This window comes from Anas acuta, chromosome 28 (assembly GCF_963932015.1).
Source record: "Anas acuta chromosome 28, bAnaAcu1.1, whole genome shotgun sequence".
Lineage (NCBI taxonomy): Eukaryota > Metazoa > Chordata > Aves > Anseriformes > Anatidae > Anas > Anas acuta.
In genome coordinates, this window is record NC_089006.1 from 2,526,217 (window position 1) to 2,544,159 (window position 17,943).

A 17,943-nucleotide genomic window follows, 5' to 3' on the forward strand; every position below is an offset into this window, starting at 1 on the left:
TCAGAGGCTGGAGCCAGAGGTGGGTTTAGCAGGGCCCACAGTTGCCACTGAGGTACCTGTGGCCGCGACGCCAGCCGCCATATCCGCAGCTCCCAAAGGCTCCATAGCCCCCATAGCCGCCAAGGCCTCCGTAACCCCCAAGGCCTCCATAACCCCCAAGACCTCCAGAGCCCAAAAGGCCACCATAACCCCCAAGGCCTCCAGAGCCCCCAAAGGCACCACGGCCTCCAAAAGTGCCGCCAAAGCCCCCTGCAACAGCCGGGACTCCCGCCGAGCCGACCACGGCGTGCTGAGGGAAGGAGCTGAGGATGGGTCCGGGCAAGGTGAGCACCGTGGCCGGGGGCTGGATCACCACGGTGGAGTCGGGGCACTGCCGCACGCAGGGCTCGTTGGCACTGTCAGCCAGCGGGGCCGGGGCAGCCACCCCGCACACAGGGGCACACAGGCTGGAGCAGGACATCTTCCACGTAGGCAAGGAGTACTGCAAAGGGCAGGCAGAGTTAGGCAAGGGTCTGGGGAGAGGCTGTATTGATGGAGGCAGGGAGAGAGCCCCGAGAAGCCTCCAAGAGCATGACTTACCCAGGTGATCTGTTTAGAGACAAGTGGAGGAAGCAGGATAGAGGGCTGCAAAGCCCTCAGCCCTTTTATACCTGTCCCAGAGAGCCTGCAGCATCGAACAGTTGGAAGCCCCAGATATTAATCCTGTAAAGCTACCATGCAACATGACACATGTGGAGATGTTGGGCAATTACGTCCTTCCCCATCACAGACATGAGGCGCTAAACATGCCCTGGGGAATAGGGAGGTGATGGGAGGGACAGACCATGATAGTCACCTACATGAAAGGCTAGGAGCCGCTAAAGCTGACCTCACAGCACCAGTAAATCCCAATGTGTTCATAATCCGAAACTTTGTCTATGAGGAAGTATCAGGGGTATTTTACGGAAGAAGCTCTTTGCAACTCTGCGCAAAGCCAGCACACCTGTCATTACCTCTCTTTTACGGGCTGGTAAACGGAGGTGGTAGAAGCTTGGGTAAACAGATGAAACCATCCCACCCACTTGCAGAAGCGTCCAAACACTCACCGTCACCCTGTACAGGCAAGGGCTGCAAGGCATTTGGCTGGGAGTTGAGGAGCATCCCTACGATTGCCCTTCTCCCTGCCCTGTGGAACATGTGCTACTCCTTGCTCTCCAATTCGCCTGAAGGCCAAGTAAAGAGCTGTGGCTATGTTGGAATTGTGGGTGAAGCCACATCTGCCTGGGGAATTAGGAATTCATTGGGGTTTCTTGGTGCCACAAGGTCAGTTTTGCAGCAGCTTGTCTTTCATGTAGATGAGTGTCATGCCCTGTTCCTTCCAGCAACTCCCAGTTTCCCAGGGAATGTTTGTACCTCAGTGTCCACAATGGGGAGGGATGTAATAGCCTCGCATCTCCACATTTGTCATGATTTCTGCTGGCTTTATTGCATGAATATCTGGGGATTCCACCTCCACACCCTGCCTGATGCTGCAGGCTCTCTGGGACAGGTATAAAAGGGCTGAGGGCTTTGCAGCCCTCTATCCTGCTTCCTCCACTTGTTTCTAAACAGATCACCTGGGTAAGTCGTGCTCTTGGAGGCTTCTCGGGGCTCTCTCCCTGCCTCCATCAATACAGCCTCTCCCCAGACCCTTGCCTAACTCTGCCTGCCCTTTGCAGTACTCCTTGCCTACGTGGAAGATGTCCTGCTCCAGCCTGTGTGCCCCTGTGTGCGGGGTGGCTGCCCCGGCCCCGCTGGCTGACAGCGCCAATGAGCCCTGCGTGCGGCAGTGCCCCGACTCCACCGTGGTGATCCAGCCCCCGGCCACGGTGCTCACCTTGCCCGGACCCATCCTCAGCTCCTTCCCTCAGCACGCCGCGGTCGGCTCGGCGGGAGTCCCGGCTGTTGCAGGGGGCTTTGGCGGCAGTTTTGGAGGCCGTGGTGCCTTTGGGGGCTATGGAGGCCTTGGGGGTTATGGTGGCCTTTTGGGCTCTGGAGGTCTTGGGGGTTATGGAGGCCTTGGGGGTTATGGAGGCCTTGGCGGCTATGGGGGCTATGGAGCCTTTGGGAGCTGCGGATATGGCGGCTGGCGTCGCGGCCACAGGTACCTCAGTGGCAACTGTGGGCCCTGCTAAACCCACCTCTGGCTCCTGCTTCTGAGTAAAGAGAGCTCCAGAGCTGACCTGGTATTTCCCGACATGACACCAGCAGGAAGTGCTCCCATTCATCATCAGTGGTCTCCCTCCACAGCTTAGAGGCCTTGTGCCTGCATGGTGCTCAAATCCGACTTTTAACTTCCCCGCTTAAGATTCCCTTCAGGACTTGTTTCCCCATGACAGTCCAGCCTACCACTTTCATCCTCTTCCTGCTGCATGATTTCTGGTCATCACTTCTGTACCTTTCTCAAGGTGCTAGTGGATGCCTCTGCCCAGGGGCTGCCCTTCTGCCGCCTCCTTGCTTCCCTGGACCTTCAATAAAAGCTCTGTTGCACCACATTCTTGACCCATGGTATTTCTTCATCATTCTTCTTCCAGACTTCCCCCAAAACTCAGAGCCAGGGCAGTTGGGCTGCTGGCTGCACTCCTGCCTTTGCTACTGGGACCCTTGCTTCTGCACGTTAAGCTGAAGGAGGGGAGGTTTAGCTTGGACATCAGGAAGAGGTTCTTCTCCAAGAGGGTGGTCGCACACTGGAACAGGCTCCACAGTGAATTAGTCACTGCACCAAGCCTGTCTGAATTTATGAAGGAATTGGACTGTGCACTTAGGCACATGGTCTAACATTTTGGGAAGACCTGTGCGGTGTCAGGTTTTGGACTTGATGTTCCTTAAGGGTCCTTTCCAACTCGAGATATTCTATGATTCTATGATTCTTTGTGCAGCTGGGACAGGGCATTACGACTGAAGATCAGAGGCCCCAGTGGGTCTTGTAGAGGACAGGCCCCTGAACCTCCTCCCTTCTCTCACCGGGTAGAATGGCAATGAGTACCGAATCCTATTGTGAAAACATGAAAAAGCAACAGCCATCTTGCACAGCCACCACAGCATGTTTGACCCCTTTATATTGCCTTTTCTATGGTCAGCCATGGAGGTCTGGGGAGACAGAGAGATGGCCACTGCATGGTCAGGGCTGCTGCCACCTGCTGACTGTGCCCACGTGCACAGCTGCAGGTGATGGCACTGGGAAGGGGTGAAGGAGACACAACCAAGTCTGCCCAAGGTCCTCCACATGGCCATGAACACATCACAGCCATTCAGAGCCAGGAAACACAAAGGCCTTAAGTAGGCGGTGCGTGTCTGTACCCACCTCATGTCCCTTCATTCCCTAAGTGTCTTCTGATTGTGTGATCCTGGCTCTGCACAGTGGTCTTTCTTTGAGACTGTTCCTGCGAGGGAAGTCAAGAAGAGCAGCGGGGCAGCACGTTGGTCAGTGGTGGGGGCTCAAGAGAACATGCATCACCCATAATTGTCAAGGCAGGGGAAGGGAAAAATGGCATTTCTGCCCATCCACACAACTCCCCAGGCTCCATTGCAAGGGCCGCCAGCCAACCCCTGGGTGCTGCCTCACATAGCATCCCGTGCATGCTGAGTGAGGGCAGAGTGGTGGGAGGCAGCCGGTGTGCCTCATCACGGCTGTTATGGCCAGGTGTTCTGGGGGCCTGGCCATGCAGATTGCTTTGTGTGCTGGTGTGTGAGGAAGGGCAGCCAAGGCCTGGCAGCATGTCTGCAGCATGGAGCTGTGTGGAGCATTGCTGTCCTACTTGGCCAGAGCTGTGTCCATCAGCTACAGGTAGGCAAGCTGTGTATCCAGGGAAGAGCTTCTGGCCCAGTGGTGGGGAAAAGCTTGCCAGTGCTCCATGCAGATGTGGGAGGAAGGGAAACTGGAGGGGGTGGAGGAAAGGCTGGTGGGGTCCCTCAGCCTCCTTCCTCTGTTCAGTGGCCTCTCAGGTGGCTTTAACCAGGTCTTTGCCATTGGGGAGGCTGCAGTAGTTCCCAGAGACTTAAAAGTCCAAGGCCTTCAGGAAGCCCCTAGGGAGCTGCCAGAGTAGACAAGAAGTGCTTTTCGTTACCAACCTCTCATCTTGGGCTGTAGCTGTTAATTGCCCAGGATGAGGATGAGATGGTGCGAGCACTGAGGGAGCAGTGGTTGGTGATGGTTCTGTGTGTGGCCCCACTGTGGCGACCCTTCACTGATGGCTGCTCTGACCATCAAGGTCATCTTCTGATGGTCATGGCCGTAGAGGTGAGGGAGTTCCTGAGGGCGGCTGAGAATGTCCCAGGATTGCAGCTCTCAGGAATGGACCCTGGGGGCCTGTACAGACTCACAGCAAGGAGCAAATGCATGAAGGGTCATAGAAAAGACAGGGTCAAGAATGTGGTGAAACAGAGCTTTTATTGCAGGTCTAGAGGAGAAGGGAGATGGCAGAAAGGCGGCCCCTGGCGTGTGGAAGCCCCTGACTCCTTGCAGATGGCGGTGGAAGCAGTCACGATGCAGAAATTGGCAGACAGCTGTGGGCTACATCGTCACGGGGCAGCAAGTCTTGAAGCAAAGCTCAGAGCAGGAGAAGGAAGAATCTGGGGCCCATGTAGACACAAGGCCCCCAAGCAGTGGAGACGAGTGAAGATGAAGGGGAGCCTTTCCTGGCAATGAACGTTGGGAAGGTTCCAGGGCAGCTCCAGAGTTCTCCTTCATCAGGGGCAGGAGCCAGACGTGGGCTTAGCAGGGCCCGCAGTTGCCACTGAGGTACCTGAGGCCCCGGCGCCAGCCACCGTATCCGCAGCTCCCAAAGGCTCCATAGCCCCCATAGCCGCCAAGGCCTCCGTAACCCCCAAGGCCTCCATAACCCCCAAGACCTCCAGAGCCCAAAAGGCCACCATATCCCCCAAGGCCTCCATAGCCCCCAAAGGCACCACGGCCTCCAAAAGTGCCACCAAAGCCCCCTGCAACAGCCGGGACTCCCGCCGAGCCGACCACGGCGTGCTGAGGGAAGGAGCTGAGGATGGGTCCGGGCAAGGTGAGCACCGTGGCCGGGGGCTGGATCACCACGGTGGAGTCGGGGCACTGCTGCACGCAGGGCTCGTTGATGCTGTCAGCCAGCGGGGCCGGGGCAGCCACCCCGCACACAGGGGCACACAGGCTGGAGCAGGACATCTTCCACGTAGGCAAGGAGTACTGCAAAGGGCAGGCAGAGTTAGGCAAGAGTCTGGGGAGAGGCTGTATTGATGGAGGCAGGGAGAGAGCCCCGAGAAGCCTCCAAGAGCACGACTTACCCAGGTGATCTGTTTAGAGACAAGTGGAGGAAGCAGGATAGAGGGCTGCAAAGCCCTCAGCCCTTTTATACCTGTCCCAGAGAGCCTGCAGCATCAAGCAGGGGGCGGAGGTGGAAGCCTCAGATACTCATTCAATAAAGACAGCACAAATCATGACACACGTGGAGATGCGAGACAATTATATCCCTCCACACTGGGGACACTGAGGCTCATACGTGTCCTGAGGAACAGGGAGGTGATGGGAGGGACAGACCATGACACTCACATACATAAAAGGCCAGACACTGCTGGAGCTGACCTCATGGCACCAATAAACCCCAATGAGTTCTAATCCCCCAGGTTTATTAGGCTTCACCCATGATACCAACACAGCCACAGCTCTTTGCTTGGCCTTCAGGCGAATTGGAGAACAAGGAGTAGCACGTGTTCCACAGGGCAGGGAGAAGGGCAATGGTTAGGGATGCTCCTCAACTCCCAGTTGAGTGCCTCACAGCCACTGCCTGTACAGGGTGATGGTGAGTGTTTGGGAACTGCTTCACGTGGGTGGGATGGCTTCATCCCTTCACCCAATCTTCCACCACCTCTGTTTACCAGCCCATAAAAGGGAGGTAATGACAGGTATGCTGGTTGTCCACAGAGATAAAAAGGCACTTCTTCAACAAATTGCCCATGACACTTCTACATAGACAAAGTTTAGGATTAGGAAGAAATCAGGGTTTATTGGTGTCATGAGGTCAGTTTAAAAAACAGCTGGCCTTTGATGTAGTTGCGTGTCAATGTCGGTTCCTCCCATGACCTCCTGTTCCTGAGGGCATGTTTGCGTTTCGGTGTCCCCGATGGGGAGGGATATAATTGCCTCGCATCTTCACATTTGTCATGATTCATGCTGGCAACATTGCAGGAATATCTGGGGCTTCCACCTATGTTTGATGCCGGGGGCTCTCTGAGACAGGTATAAAAGGGCTGAGGGCTTTGCAGCCCGCTATCCTGCTTCCTCCACTTGTCTCTAAACAGATCACCTGGGTAAGTCGTGCTCTTGGAGGCTTCTCGGGGCTCTCTCCCTGCCTCCATCAATACAGCCTCTCCCCAGACCCTTGCCTAACTCTGCCTGCCCTTTGCAGTACTCCTTGCCTACGTGGAAGATGTCCTGCTCCAGCCTGTGTGCCCCTGTGTGCGGGGTGGCTGCCCCGGCCCCGCTGGCTGACAGTGCCAACGAGCCCTGCGTGCGGCAGTGCCCCGACTCCACCGTGGTGATCCAGCCCCCGGCCACGGTGCTCACCTTGCCCGGACCCATCCTCAGCTCCTTCCCTCAGCACGCCGTGGTCGGCTCGGCGGGAGTCCCGGCTGTTGCAGGGGGCTTTGGCGGCACTTTTGGAGGCCGTGGTGCCTTTGGGGGCTCTGGAGGCCTTGGGGGTTATGGTGGCCTTTTGGGCTCTGGAGGTCTTGGGGGTTATGGAGGCCTTGGGGGTTATGGAGGCCTTGGCGGCTATGGGGGCTATGGAGCCTTTGGGAGCTGCGGATACGGTGGCTGGCGTCGGGGCCTCAGGTACCTCAGTGGCAACTGCGGGCCCTGCTAAGCCCACGTCTGGCTCCTGCCCCTGACGAAGGAGATCTCCTCAGCTGCCCTGGAACATCCTGACATGACATCACAAAGAGCTCCCCTTCGGTGTCACTGGTTTCCAGAGCTTGGAGGTCTTGTGCCTGCATGGGACCCCTCTGTCCTTCTCCTCCCTGTTTGAGCTTTGCTTCAGGACTTGCTGCCCCATGACGATGCAGCCAAGGAACGGACGCCTCCTGTGGCACGGCTGTTTCTCAGTACCGCTCTACCTTCTGCAAGGAGACAGGGACTGCCTTCCTGCCGTCTCCCTGATTCCCTACAATCCCCTACAGCAGTAATAAAAACTGTTATACCACATTCTTGAGCACAGTTTTTCCTTGACACTTCCTATTCTCCCCACTTGCCATATGGACGCACCATCTTTCTGGGTCCAACCCTACCAGTTGCCACCCAGGGCATTCTCAGAGGTCCTGCAGCCATTCCCTCACCTCCACGCCCTACCCCAGGCAGCACAGCTCTTAAAAGAAAGTTGACACAGGCTCCCCAGAGGAAAAGGCCTGGTTGGAGCTACTGCAGAGGCCATGGGGCATCCAAAAGAGGCTGAGGGCCCCCCACCAGCCATTCCTCCACCCGCTCCAGTTTCCCTCCGTTTCCTCCCACATCTCGATGGAGCACTGGCAAGCTTTTCCCCACCACTGGGCCAGAAGCTCTTCCCTGGATACACAGCTTGCCTACCTGTAGCCGGGGGACACAGCTCTGGCCAAGTAGGACAGCAGTGCTCCACACAGCTCCATGCTGCAGACATGCTGCCAGGCCTTGGCTGCCCTTCCTCACACACCAGCACACAAAGCAGTCTGCATGTCCAGGCCCCCAGAACACCTGGCCATAACAGCCGTGAGGAGACACGCCTGCTGCCTCCCACCACTCTGCCCTCACCCAGCATGCACGGGATGCTATGTGAGGCAGCACCCAGTGGTTGGCTGGCGGCCCTTGCAATGGAGCCTGGGGAGTTGTGTGGATGGGCAGAAATGCCATTTTTCCCTTCCCCTGCCTTGACAATTATGGGTGATGCATGTTCTCTTGAGCCCCCACCACTGACCAACGTGCTGCCCCGCTGCTCTTCTTGATTTCCCTCACAGGAACAGTCTCAAAGAAAGACCACTGTGCAGAGCCAGGATCACACAATCAGAAGACACTTAGGGAATGAAGGGACATGAGGCGGGTACGGACACGCACTGCCTACTCAAGGCGTTTGTGTTTCCTGGATCTGGATGGCTGCAATGGGTACATGGATGTGAGGGGAACCTGGGGCAGACTTGGTTGTGTCTCCTTCACCCCTTCCCAGTGCCACCACCTGCAGCTGTGCACGTGGGCACAGTCAGCAGGTGGCAGCAGCCCTGACCATGGAGTGGCCATCTCTCTGTCTCCCCAGACCTCCATGGCTGACCATAGAAAAGGCAATATAAAGGGGTCAAACATGCTGTGGTGGCTGTGCAAGATGGCTGTTGCTTTTTCATGTTTTCACAATAGGATTCGGTACTCATTGCCATTCTACCCGGTGAGAGAAGGGAGGAGGTTCAGGGGCCTGTCCTCTACAAGACCCACTGGGGCCTCTGATCTTCAGTCGTAATGCCCTGTCCCAGCTGCACAAAGAATCATAGAATCATAGAATATCTCGAGTTGGAAAGGACCCTTAAGGAACATCAAGTCCAAAACCTGACACCGCACAGGTCTTCCCAAAATGTTAGACCATGTGCCTAAGTGCACAGTCCAATTCCTTCATAAATTCAGACAGGCTTGGTGCAGTGACTAATTCACTGTGGAGCCTGTTCCAGTGTGCGACCACCCTCTTGGAGAAGAACCTCTTCCTGATGTCCAAGCTAAACCTCCCCTCCTTCAGCTTAACGTGCAGAAGCAAGGGTCCCAGTAGCAAAGGCAGGAGTGCAGCCAGCAGCCCAACTGCCCTGGCTCTGAGTTTTGGGGGAAGTCTGGAAGAAGAACGATGAAGAAATACCATGGGTCAAGAATGTGGTGCAACAGAGCTTTTATTGAAGGTCCAGGGAAGCAAGGAGGCGGCAGAAGGGCAGCCCCTGGGCAGAGGCATCCACTAGCACCTTGAGAAAGGTACAGAAGTGATGACCAGAAATCATGCAGCAGGAAGAGGATGAAAGTGGTAGGCTGGACTGTCATGGGGAAACAAGTCCTGAAGGGAATCTTAAGCGGGGAAGTTAAAAGTCGGATTTGAGCACCATGCAGGCACAAGGCCTCTAAGCTGTGGAGGGAGACCACTGATGATGAATGGGAGCACTTCCTGCTGGTGTCATGTCGGGAAATACCAGGTCAGCTCTGGAGCTCTCTTTACTCAGAAGCAGGAGCCAGAGGTGGGTTTAGCAGGGCCCACAGTTGCCACTGAGGTACCTGTGGCTGCGACGCCAGCCGCCATATCCACAGCTCCCAAAGGCTCCATAGCCCCCATAGCCGCCAAGGCCTCCATAACCCCCAAGGCCTCCATAACCCCCAAGACCTCCAGAGCCCAAAAGGCCACCATAACCCCCAAGGCCTCCATAGCCCCCAAAGGCACCACGGCCTCCAAAACTGCCACCAAAGCCCCCTGCAACAGCCGGGACTCCCGCCGAGCCGACCGCGGCGTGCTGAGGGAAGGAGCTGAGGATGGGTCCGGGCAAGGTGAGCACCGTGGCCGGGGGCTGGATCACCACGGTGGAGTCGGGGCACTGCCGCACGCAGGGCTCGTTGGCGCTGTCAGCCAGCGGGGCCGGGGCAGCCACCCCGCACACAGGGGCACACAGGCTGGAGCAGGACATCTTCCACGTAGGCAAGGAGTACTGCAAAGGGCAGGCAGAGTTAGGCAAGGGTCTGGGGAGAGGCTGTATTGATGGAGGCAGGGAGAGAGCCCCGAGAAGCCTCCAAGAGCACGACTTACCCAGGTGATCTGTTTAGAAACAAGTGGAGGAAGCAGGATAGAGGGCTGCAAAGCCCTCAGCCCTTTTATACCTGTCCCAGAGAGCCTGCAGCATCAGGCAGGGTGTGGAGGTGGAATCCCCAGATATTCATGCAATAAAGCCAGCAGAAATCATGACAAATGTGGAGATGCGAGGCTATTACATCCCTCCCCATTGTGGACACTGAGGTACAAACATTCCCTGGGAAACTGGGAGTTGCTGGAAGGAACAGGGCATGACACTCATCTACATGAAAGACAAGCTGCTGCAAAACTGACCTTGTGGCACCAAGAAACCCCAATGAATTCCTAATTCCCCAGGCAGATGTGGCTTCACCCACAATTCCAACATAGCCACAGCTCTTTACTTGGCCTTCAGGCGAATTGGAGAGCAAGGAGTAGCACATGTTCCACAGGGCAGGGAGAAGGGCAATCGTAGGGATGCTCCTCAACTCCCAGCCAAATGCCTTGCAGCCCTTGCCTGTACAGGGTGACGGTGAGTGTTTGGACGCTTCTGCAAGTGGGTGGGATGGTTTCATCTGTTTACCCAAGCTTCTACCACCTCCGTTTACCAGCCCGTAAAAGAGAGGTAATGACAGGTGTGCTGGCTTTGCGCAGAGTTGCAAAGAGCTTCTTCCGTAAAATACCCCTGATACTTCCTCATAGACAAAGTTTCGGATTATGAACACATTGGGATTTACTGGTGCTGTGAGGTCAGCTTTAGCGGCTCCTAGCCTTTCATGTAGGTGACTATCATGGTCTGTCCCTCCCATCACCTCCCTATTCCCCAGGGCATGTTTAGCGCCTCATGTCTGTGATGGGGAAGGACGTAATTGCCCAACATCTCCACATGTGTCATGTTGCATGGTAGCTTTACAGGATTAATATCTGGGGCTTCCAACTGTTCGATGCTGCAGGCTCTCTGGGACAGGTATAAAAGGGCTGAGGGCTTTGCAGCCCTCTATCCTGCTTCCTCCACTTGTCTCTAAACAGATCACCTGGGTAAGTCATGCTCTTGGAGGCTTCTCGGGGCTCTCTCCCTGCCTCCATCAATACAGCCTCTCCCCAGACCCTTGCCTAACTCTGCCTGCCCTTTGCAGTACTCCTTGCCTACGTGGAAGATGTCCTGCTCCAGCCTGTGTGCCCCTGTGTGCGGGGTGGCTGCCCCGGCCCCGCTGGCTGACAGCATCAACGAGCCCTGCGTGCAGCAGTGCCCCGACTCCACCGTGGTGATCCAGCCCCCGGCCACGGTGCTCACCTTGCCCGGACCCATCCTCAGCTCCTTCCCTCAGCACGCCGTGGTCGGCTCGGCAGGAGTTCCGGCTGTTGCAGGGGGCTTTGGTGGCAGTTTTGGAGGCCGTGGTGCCTTTGGGGGCTATGGAGGCCTTGGGGGTTATGGTGGCCTTTTGGGCTCTGGAGGTCTTGGGGGTTATGGAGGCCTTGGGGGTTACGGAGGCCTTGGCGGCTATGGGGGCTATGGAGCCTTTGGGAGCTGCGGATATGGCGGCTGGCGTCGCGGCCACAGGTACCTCAGTGGCAACTGTGGGCCCTGCTAAACCCACCTCTGGCTCCAGCCTCTGACTAAAGAGAGCTCTGCAGCTGCACTGGTATTTCCCAGCATGACAGCCGCAGGAATGGCTCCCCTTTGGTGTCACCTGTCTCCAGAGCTTGGAGACCTCCTGCCTGCATGCGGCCCAATTCTGACTTTTACCTGCCCCGATTGAGATTCTTTTCAGGACTTGCAGCCCCATGACAGGCAGCACAGTATCTTCCTCCTGTTCATGTAGCATGGTTGCTGGTTACCTCCTCTGTGCCTTTTCCAAGGACCTGATGGATGCCTCTGCCCAGGGGCTGCCCTTCTGTCAACTTCCTGCACCCATGGACTTTTAATAAAAGCACTGTTGCACCACATTCTTGACCCATGGTATTTCTTCATCGTTCTTCTTCCAGACTTCCCCCAAAACTCAGAGCCAGGGCAGTTGGGCTGCTGGCTGCACTCCTGCCTTTGCTACTGGGACCCTTGCTTCTGCACGTTAAGCTGAAGGAGGGGAGGTTTAGCTTGGACATCAGGAAGAGGTTCTTCTCCAAGAGGGTGGTCGCACACTGGAACAGGCTCCACAGTGAATTAGTCACTGCACCAAGCCTGTCTGAATTTATGAAGGAATTGGACTGTGCACTTAGGCACATGGTCTAACATTTTGGGAAGACCTGTGCGGTGTCAGGTTTTGGACTTGATGTTCCTTAAGGGTCCTTTCCAACTCGAGATATTCTATGATTCTATGATTCTTTGTGCAGCTGGGACAGGGCATTACGACTGAAGATCAGAGGCCCCAGTGGGTCTTGTAGAGGACAGGCCCCTGAACCTCCTCCCTTCTCTCACCGGGTAGAATGGCAATGAGTACCGAATCCTATTGTGAAAACATGAAAAAGCAACAGCCATCTTGCACAGCCACCACAGCATGTTTGACCCCTTTATATTGCCTTTTCTATGGTCAGCCATGGAGGTCTGGGGAGACAGAGAGATGGCCACTGCATGGTCAGGGCTGCTGCCACCTGCTGACTGTGCCCACGTGCACAGCTGCAGGTGATGGCACTGGGAAGGGGTGAAGGAGGTACAACCAAGTCTGCCCAAGGTCCTCCACATGGCCATGAACACATCACAGCCATTCAGAGCCAGGAAACATAAAAGGCCTTAAGTAGGCGGTGCGTGTCTGTACCCACCTCATGTCCCTTCATTCCCTAAGTGTCTTCTGATTGTGTGATGCTGGCTCTGCACAGTGGTCTTTCTTTGAGACTGTTCCTGTGAGGGAAATCAAGAAGAGCAGCGGGGCAGCACGTTGGTCAGTGGTGGGGGCTCAAGAGAACATGCATCACCCATAATTGTCAAGGCAGGGGAAGGGAAAAATGGCATTTCTGCCCATCCACACAACTCCCCAGGCTCCATTGCAAGGGCCGCCAGCCAACCCCTGGGTGCTGCCTCACATAGCATCCCGTGCATGCTGGGTGAGGGCAGAGTGGTGGGAGGCAGCCGGTGTGCCTCATCACGGCTGTTATGGCCAGGTGTTCTGGGGGCCTGGCCATGCAGACTGCTTTGTGTGCTGGTGTGTGAGGAAGGGCAGCCAAGGCCTGGCAGCATGTCTGCAGCATGGAGCTGTGTGGAGCATTGCTGTCCTACTTGGCCAGAGCTGTGTCCATCAGCTACAGGTAGGCAAGCTGTGTATCCAGGGAAGAGCTTCTGGCCCAGTGGTGGGGAAAAGCTTGCCAGTGCTCCATGCAGATGTGGGAGGAAGGGAAACTGGAGGGGGTGGAGGAAAGGCTGGTGGGGTCCCTCAGCCTCCTTCCTCTGTTCAGTGGCCTCTCAGGTGGCTTTAACCAGGTCTTTGCCATTGGGGAGGCTGCAGTAGTTCCCAGAGACTTAAAAGTCCAAGGCCTTCAGGAAGCCCCTAGGGAGCTGCCAGAGTAGACAAGAAGTGCTTTTCATTACCAACCTCTCATCTTGGGCTGTAGCTGTTAATTGCCCAGGATGAGGATGAGATGGTGCGAGCACTGAGGGAGCAGTGGTTGGTGATGGTTCTGTGTGTAGCCCCACTGTGGCGACCCTTCACTGATGGCTGCTCTGACCATCAAGGTCATCTTCTGATGGTCATGGCCGTAGAGGTGAGGGAGTTCCTGAGGGCGGCTGAGAATGTCCCAGGATTGCAGCTCTCAGGAATGGACCCTGGGGGCCTGTACAGACTCACAGCAAGGAGCAAATGCATGAAGGGTCATAGAAAAGACAGGGTCAAGAATGTGGTGAAACAGAGCTTTTATTGCAGGTCTAGAGGAGAAGGGAGATGGCAGAAAGGCGGCCCCTGGCATGTGGAAGCCCCTGACTCCTTGCAGATGGCGGTGGAAGCAGTCACGATGCAGAAATTGGCAGACAGCTGTGAGCTACATCGTCACGGGGCAGCAAGTCTTGAAGCAAAGCTCAGAGCAGGAGAAGGAAGAATCTGGGGCCCATGTAGACACAAGGCCCCCAAGCAGTGGAGACGAGTGAAGATGAAGGGGAGCCTTTCCTGGCAATGAACGTTGGGAAGGTTCCAGGGCAGCTCCAGAGTTCTCCTTCATCAGGGGCAGGAGCCAGACGTGGGCTTAGCAGGGCCCGCAGTTGCCACTGAGGTACCTGAGGCCCCGACGCCAGCCACCGTATCCGCAGCTCCCAAAGGCTCCATAGCCCCCATAGCCGCCAAGGCCTCCATAACCCCCAAGGCCTCCATAACCCCCAAGACCTCCAGAGCCCAAAAGGCCACCATAACCCCCAAGGCCTCCATAGCCCCCAAAGGCACCACGGCCTCCAAAAGTGCCGCCAAAGCCCCCTGCAACAGCCGGAACTCCCGCCGAGCCGACCACGGCGTGCTGAGGGAAGGAGCTGAGGATGGGTCCGGGCAAGGTGAGCACCGTGGCCGGGGGCTGGATCACCACGGTGGAGTCGGGGCACTGCTGCACGCAGGGCTCGTTGATGCTGTCAGCCAGCGGGGCCGGGGCAGCCACCCCGCACACAGGGGCACACAGGCTGGAGCAGGACATCTTCCACGTAGGCAAGGAGTACTGCAAAGGGCAGGCAGAGTTAGGCAAGGGTCTGGGGAGAGGCTGTATTGATGGAGGCAGGGAGAGAGCCCCGAGAAGCCTCCAAGAGCACGACTTACCCAGGTGATCTGTTTAGAGACAAGTGGAGGAAGCAGGATAGAGGGCTGCAAAGCCCTCAGCCCTTTTATACCTGTCCCAGAGAGCCTGCAGCATCAAGCAGGGGGCGGAGGTGGAAGCCTCAGATACTCATTCAATAAAGACAGCACAAATCATGACACACGTGGAGATGCGAGACAATTATATCCCTCCACACTGGGGACACTGAGGCTCATACGTGTCCTGAGGAACAGGGAGGTGATGGGAGGGACAGACCATGACACTCACATACATAAAAGGCCAGACACTGCTGGAGCTGACCTCATGGCACCAATAAACCCCAATGAGTTCTAATCCCCAGGTTTATTAGGCTTCACCCATGATACCAACACAGCCACAGCTCTTTGCTTGGCCTTCAGGCGAATTGGAGAACAAGGAGTAGCACGTGTTCCACAGGGCAGGGAGAAGGGCAATGGTTAGGGATGCTCCTCAACTCCCAGTTGAGTGCCTCACAGCCACTGCCTGTACAGGGTGATGGTGAGTGTTTGGGAACTGCTTCACGTGGGTGGGATGGCTTCATCCCTTCACCCAATCTTCCACCACCTCTGTTTACCAGCCCATAAAAGGGAGGTAATGACAGGTATGCTGGTTGTCCACAGAGATAAAAAGGCACTTCTTCAACAAATTGCCCATGACACTTCTACATAGACAAAGTTTAGGATTAGGAAGAAATCAGGGTTTATTGGTGTCATGAGGTCAGTTTAAAAAACAGCTGGCCTTTGATGTAGTTGCGTGTCAATGTCGGTTCCTCCCATGACCTCCTGTTCCTGAGGGCATGTTTGCGTTTCGGTGTCCCCGATGGGGAGGGATATAATTGCCTCGCATCTTCACATTTGTCATGATTCATGCTGGCAACATTGCAGGAATATCTGGGGCTTCCACCTATGTTTGATGCCAGGGGCTCTCTGAGACAGGTATAAAAGGGCTGAGGGCTTTGCAGCCCGCTATCCCGCTTCCTCCACTTGTCTCTAAACAGATCACCTGGGTAAGTCATGCTCTTGGAGGCTTCTCGGGGCTCTCTCCCTGCCTCCATCAATACAGCCTCTCCCCAGACCCTTGCCTAACTCTGCCTGCCCTTTGCAGTACTCCTTGCCTACGTGGAAGATGTCCTGCTCCAGCCTGTGTGCCCCTGTGTGCGGGGTGGCTGCCCCGGCCCCGCTGGCTGACAGTGCCAACGAGCCCTGCGTGCGGCAGTGCCCCGACTCCACCGTGGTGATCCAGCCCCCGGCCACGGTGCTCACCTTGCCCGGACCCATCCTCAGCTCCTTCCCTCAGCACGCCGTGGTCGGCTCGGCGGGAGTCCCGGCTGTTGCAGGGGGCTTTGGCGGCACTTTTGGAGGCCGTGGTGCCTTTGGGGGCTCTGGAGGCCTTGGGGGTTATGGTGGCCTTTTGGGCTCTGGAGGTCTTGGGGGTTATGGAGGCCTTGGGGGTTATGGAGGCCTTGGCGGCTATGGGGGCTATGGAGCCTTTGGGAGCTGCGGATACGGTGGCTGGCGTCGGGGCCTCAGGTACCTCAGTGGCAACTGCGGGCCCTGCTAAGCCCACGTCTGGCTCCTGCCCCTGACGAAGGAGATCTCCTCAGCTGCCCTGGAACATCCTGACATGACATCACAAAGAGCTCCCCTTCGGTGTCACTGGTTTCCAGAGCTTGGAGGTCTTGTGCCTGCATGGGACCCCTCTGTCCTTCTCCTCCCTGTTTGAGCTTTGCTTCAGGACTTGCTGCCCCATGACGATGCAGCCAAGGAACGGACGCCTCCTGTGGCACGGCTGTTTCTCAGTACCGCTCTACCTTCTGCAAGGAGACAGGGACTGCCTTCCTGCCGTCTCCCTGATTCCCTACAATCCCCTACAGCAGTAATAAAAACTGTTATACCACATTCTTGAGCACAGTTTTTCCTTGACACTTCCTATTCTCCCCACTTGCCATATGGACGCACCATCTTTCTGGGTCCAACCCTACCAGTTGCCACCCAGGGCATTCTCAGAGGTCCTGCAGCCATTCCCTCACCTCCACGCCCTACCCCAGGCAGCACAGCTCTTAAAAGAAAGTTGACACAGGCTCCCCAGAGGAAAAGGCCTGGTTGGAGCTACTGCAGAGGCCATGGGGCATCCAAAAGAGGCTGAGGGCCCCCCACCAGCCATTCCTCCACCCGCTCCAGTTTCCCTCCGTTTCCTCCCACATCTCGATGGAGCACTGGCAAGCTTTTCCCCACCACTGGGCCAGAAGCTCTTCCCTGGATACACAGCTTGCCTACCTGTAGCCGGGGGACACAGCTCTGGCCAAGTAGGACAGCAGTGCTCCACACAGCTCCATGCTGCAGACATGCTGCCAGGCCTTGGCTGCCCTTCCTCACACACCAGCACACAAAGCAGTCTGCATGGCCAGGCCCCCAGAACACCTGGCCATAACAGCCGTGAGGAGACACGCCTGCTGCCTCCCACCACTCTGCCCTCACCCAGCATGCACGGGATGCTATGTGAGGCAGCACCCAGTGGTTGGCTGGCGGCCCTTGCAATGGAGCCTGGGGAGTTGTGTGGATGGGCAGAAATGCCATTTTTCCCTTCCCCTGCCTTGACAATTATGGGTGATGCATGTTCTCTTGAGCCCCCACCACTGACCAACGTGCTGCCCCGCTGCTCTTCTTGATTTCCCTCACAGGAACAGTCTCAAAGAAAGACCACTGTGCAGAGCCAGCATCACACAATCAGAAGACACTTAGGGAATGAAGGGACATGAGGCGGGTACGGACACGCACTGCCTACTCAAGGCGTTTGTGTTTCCTGGATCTGGATGGCTGCAATGGGTACATGGATGTGAGGGGAACCTGGGGCAGACTTGGTTGTGTCTCCTTCACCCCTTCCCAGTGCCACCACCTGCAGCTGTGCACGTGGGCACAGTCAGCAGGTGGCAGCAGCCCTGACCATGCAGTGGCCATCTCTCTGTCTCCCCAGACCTCCATGGCTGACCATAGAAAAGGCAATATAAAGGGGTCAAACATGCTGTGGTGGCTGTGCAAGATGGCTGTTGCTTTTTCATGTTTTCACAATAGGATTCGGTACTCATTGCCATTCTACCCGGTGAGAGAAGGGAGGAGGTTCAGGGGCCTGTCCTCTACAAGACCCACTGGGGCCTCTGATCTTCAGTCGTAATGCCCTGTCCCAGCTGCACAAAGAATCATAGAATCATAGAATATCTCGAGTTGGAAAGGACCCTTAAGGAACATCAAGTCCAAAACCTGACACCGCACAGGTCTTCCCAAAATGTTAGACCATGTGCCTAAGTGCACAGTCCAATTCCTTCATAAATTCAGACAGGCTTGGTGCAGTGACTAATTCACTGTGGAGCCTGTTCCAGTGTGCGACCACCCTCTTGGAGAAGAACCTCTTCCTGATGTCCAAGCTAAACCTCCCCTCCTTC

General features: G+C 56.3%; 8 protein-coding genes across 8 annotated transcripts; 4 read left to right on the plus strand and 4 right to left on the minus strand.

The window, feature by feature from the left end:
• Positions 1 to 25: 25 nt before the first annotated feature.
• Positions 26 to 460, minus strand: LOC137845674 (claw keratin-like). Its single transcript, XM_068663086.1, has one exon. It carries the CDS (start codon positions 458 to 460, stop codon positions 26 to 28), a length of 435 nt encoding a protein of 144 aa, XP_068519187.1.
• Positions 461 to 1,718: 1,258 nt separating this feature from the next.
• LOC137845668 (claw keratin-like) lies at positions 1,719 to 2,153 on the plus strand. The gene has a single exon (XM_068663080.1). The coding sequence runs from the start codon at positions 1,719 to 1,721 to the stop codon at positions 2,151 to 2,153; it is 435 nt and encodes a 144-aa protein (XP_068519181.1).
• Positions 2,154 to 4,732: 2,579 nt separating this feature from the next.
• LOC137845704 (claw keratin-like) lies at positions 4,733 to 5,167 on the minus strand. The gene has a single exon (XM_068663124.1). The coding sequence runs from the start codon at positions 5,165 to 5,167 to the stop codon at positions 4,733 to 4,735; it is 435 nt and encodes a 144-aa protein (XP_068519225.1).
• A 1,261-nt stretch (positions 5,168 to 6,428) lies between these two features.
• LOC137845702 (claw keratin-like) lies at positions 6,429 to 6,863 on the plus strand. The gene has a single exon (XM_068663122.1). The coding sequence runs from the start codon at positions 6,429 to 6,431 to the stop codon at positions 6,861 to 6,863; it is 435 nt and encodes a 144-aa protein (XP_068519223.1).
• Positions 6,864 to 9,231: 2,368 nt separating this feature from the next.
• LOC137845681 (claw keratin-like) lies at positions 9,232 to 9,666 on the minus strand. The gene has a single exon (XM_068663097.1). The coding sequence runs from the start codon at positions 9,664 to 9,666 to the stop codon at positions 9,232 to 9,234; it is 435 nt and encodes a 144-aa protein (XP_068519198.1).
• A 1,258-nt stretch (positions 9,667 to 10,924) lies between these two features.
• LOC137845683 (claw keratin-like) lies at positions 10,925 to 11,359 on the plus strand. Its single transcript, XM_068663098.1, has one exon. It carries the CDS (start codon positions 10,925 to 10,927, stop codon positions 11,357 to 11,359), a length of 435 nt encoding a protein of 144 aa, XP_068519199.1.
• Positions 11,360 to 13,934: 2,575 nt separating this feature from the next.
• On the minus strand, positions 13,935 to 14,369 carry LOC137845706 (claw keratin-like). Its single transcript, XM_068663126.1, has one exon. The coding sequence runs from the start codon at positions 14,367 to 14,369 to the stop codon at positions 13,935 to 13,937; it is 435 nt and encodes a 144-aa protein (XP_068519227.1).
• Positions 14,370 to 15,629: 1,260 nt separating this feature from the next.
• Positions 15,630 to 16,064, plus strand: LOC137845708 (claw keratin-like). Its single transcript, XM_068663127.1, has one exon. It carries the CDS (start codon positions 15,630 to 15,632, stop codon positions 16,062 to 16,064), a length of 435 nt encoding a protein of 144 aa, XP_068519228.1.
• Positions 16,065 to 17,943: the final 1,879 nt, after the last annotated feature.

Bases quoted from the DNA above. Each gene is read 5' to 3' on its own strand.
- LOC137845681 (XM_068663097.1), bottom strand. From the start codon at position 9,666: ATGTCCTGCTCCAGCCTGTGTGCCCCTGTGTGCGGGGTGGCTGCCCCG.
- LOC137845708 (XM_068663127.1), top strand. From the start codon at position 15,630: ATGTCCTGCTCCAGCCTGTGTGCCCCTGTGTGCGGGGTGGCTGCCCCG.
- LOC137845706 (XM_068663126.1), bottom strand. From the start codon at position 14,369: ATGTCCTGCTCCAGCCTGTGTGCCCCTGTGTGCGGGGTGGCTGCCCCG.
- LOC137845704 (XM_068663124.1), bottom strand. From the start codon at position 5,167: ATGTCCTGCTCCAGCCTGTGTGCCCCTGTGTGCGGGGTGGCTGCCCCG.
- LOC137845668 (XM_068663080.1), top strand. From the start codon at position 1,719: ATGTCCTGCTCCAGCCTGTGTGCCCCTGTGTGCGGGGTGGCTGCCCCG.
- LOC137845674 (XM_068663086.1), bottom strand. From the start codon at position 460: ATGTCCTGCTCCAGCCTGTGTGCCCCTGTGTGCGGGGTGGCTGCCCCG.
- LOC137845683 (XM_068663098.1), top strand. From the start codon at position 10,925: ATGTCCTGCTCCAGCCTGTGTGCCCCTGTGTGCGGGGTGGCTGCCCCG.
- LOC137845702 (XM_068663122.1), top strand. From the start codon at position 6,429: ATGTCCTGCTCCAGCCTGTGTGCCCCTGTGTGCGGGGTGGCTGCCCCG.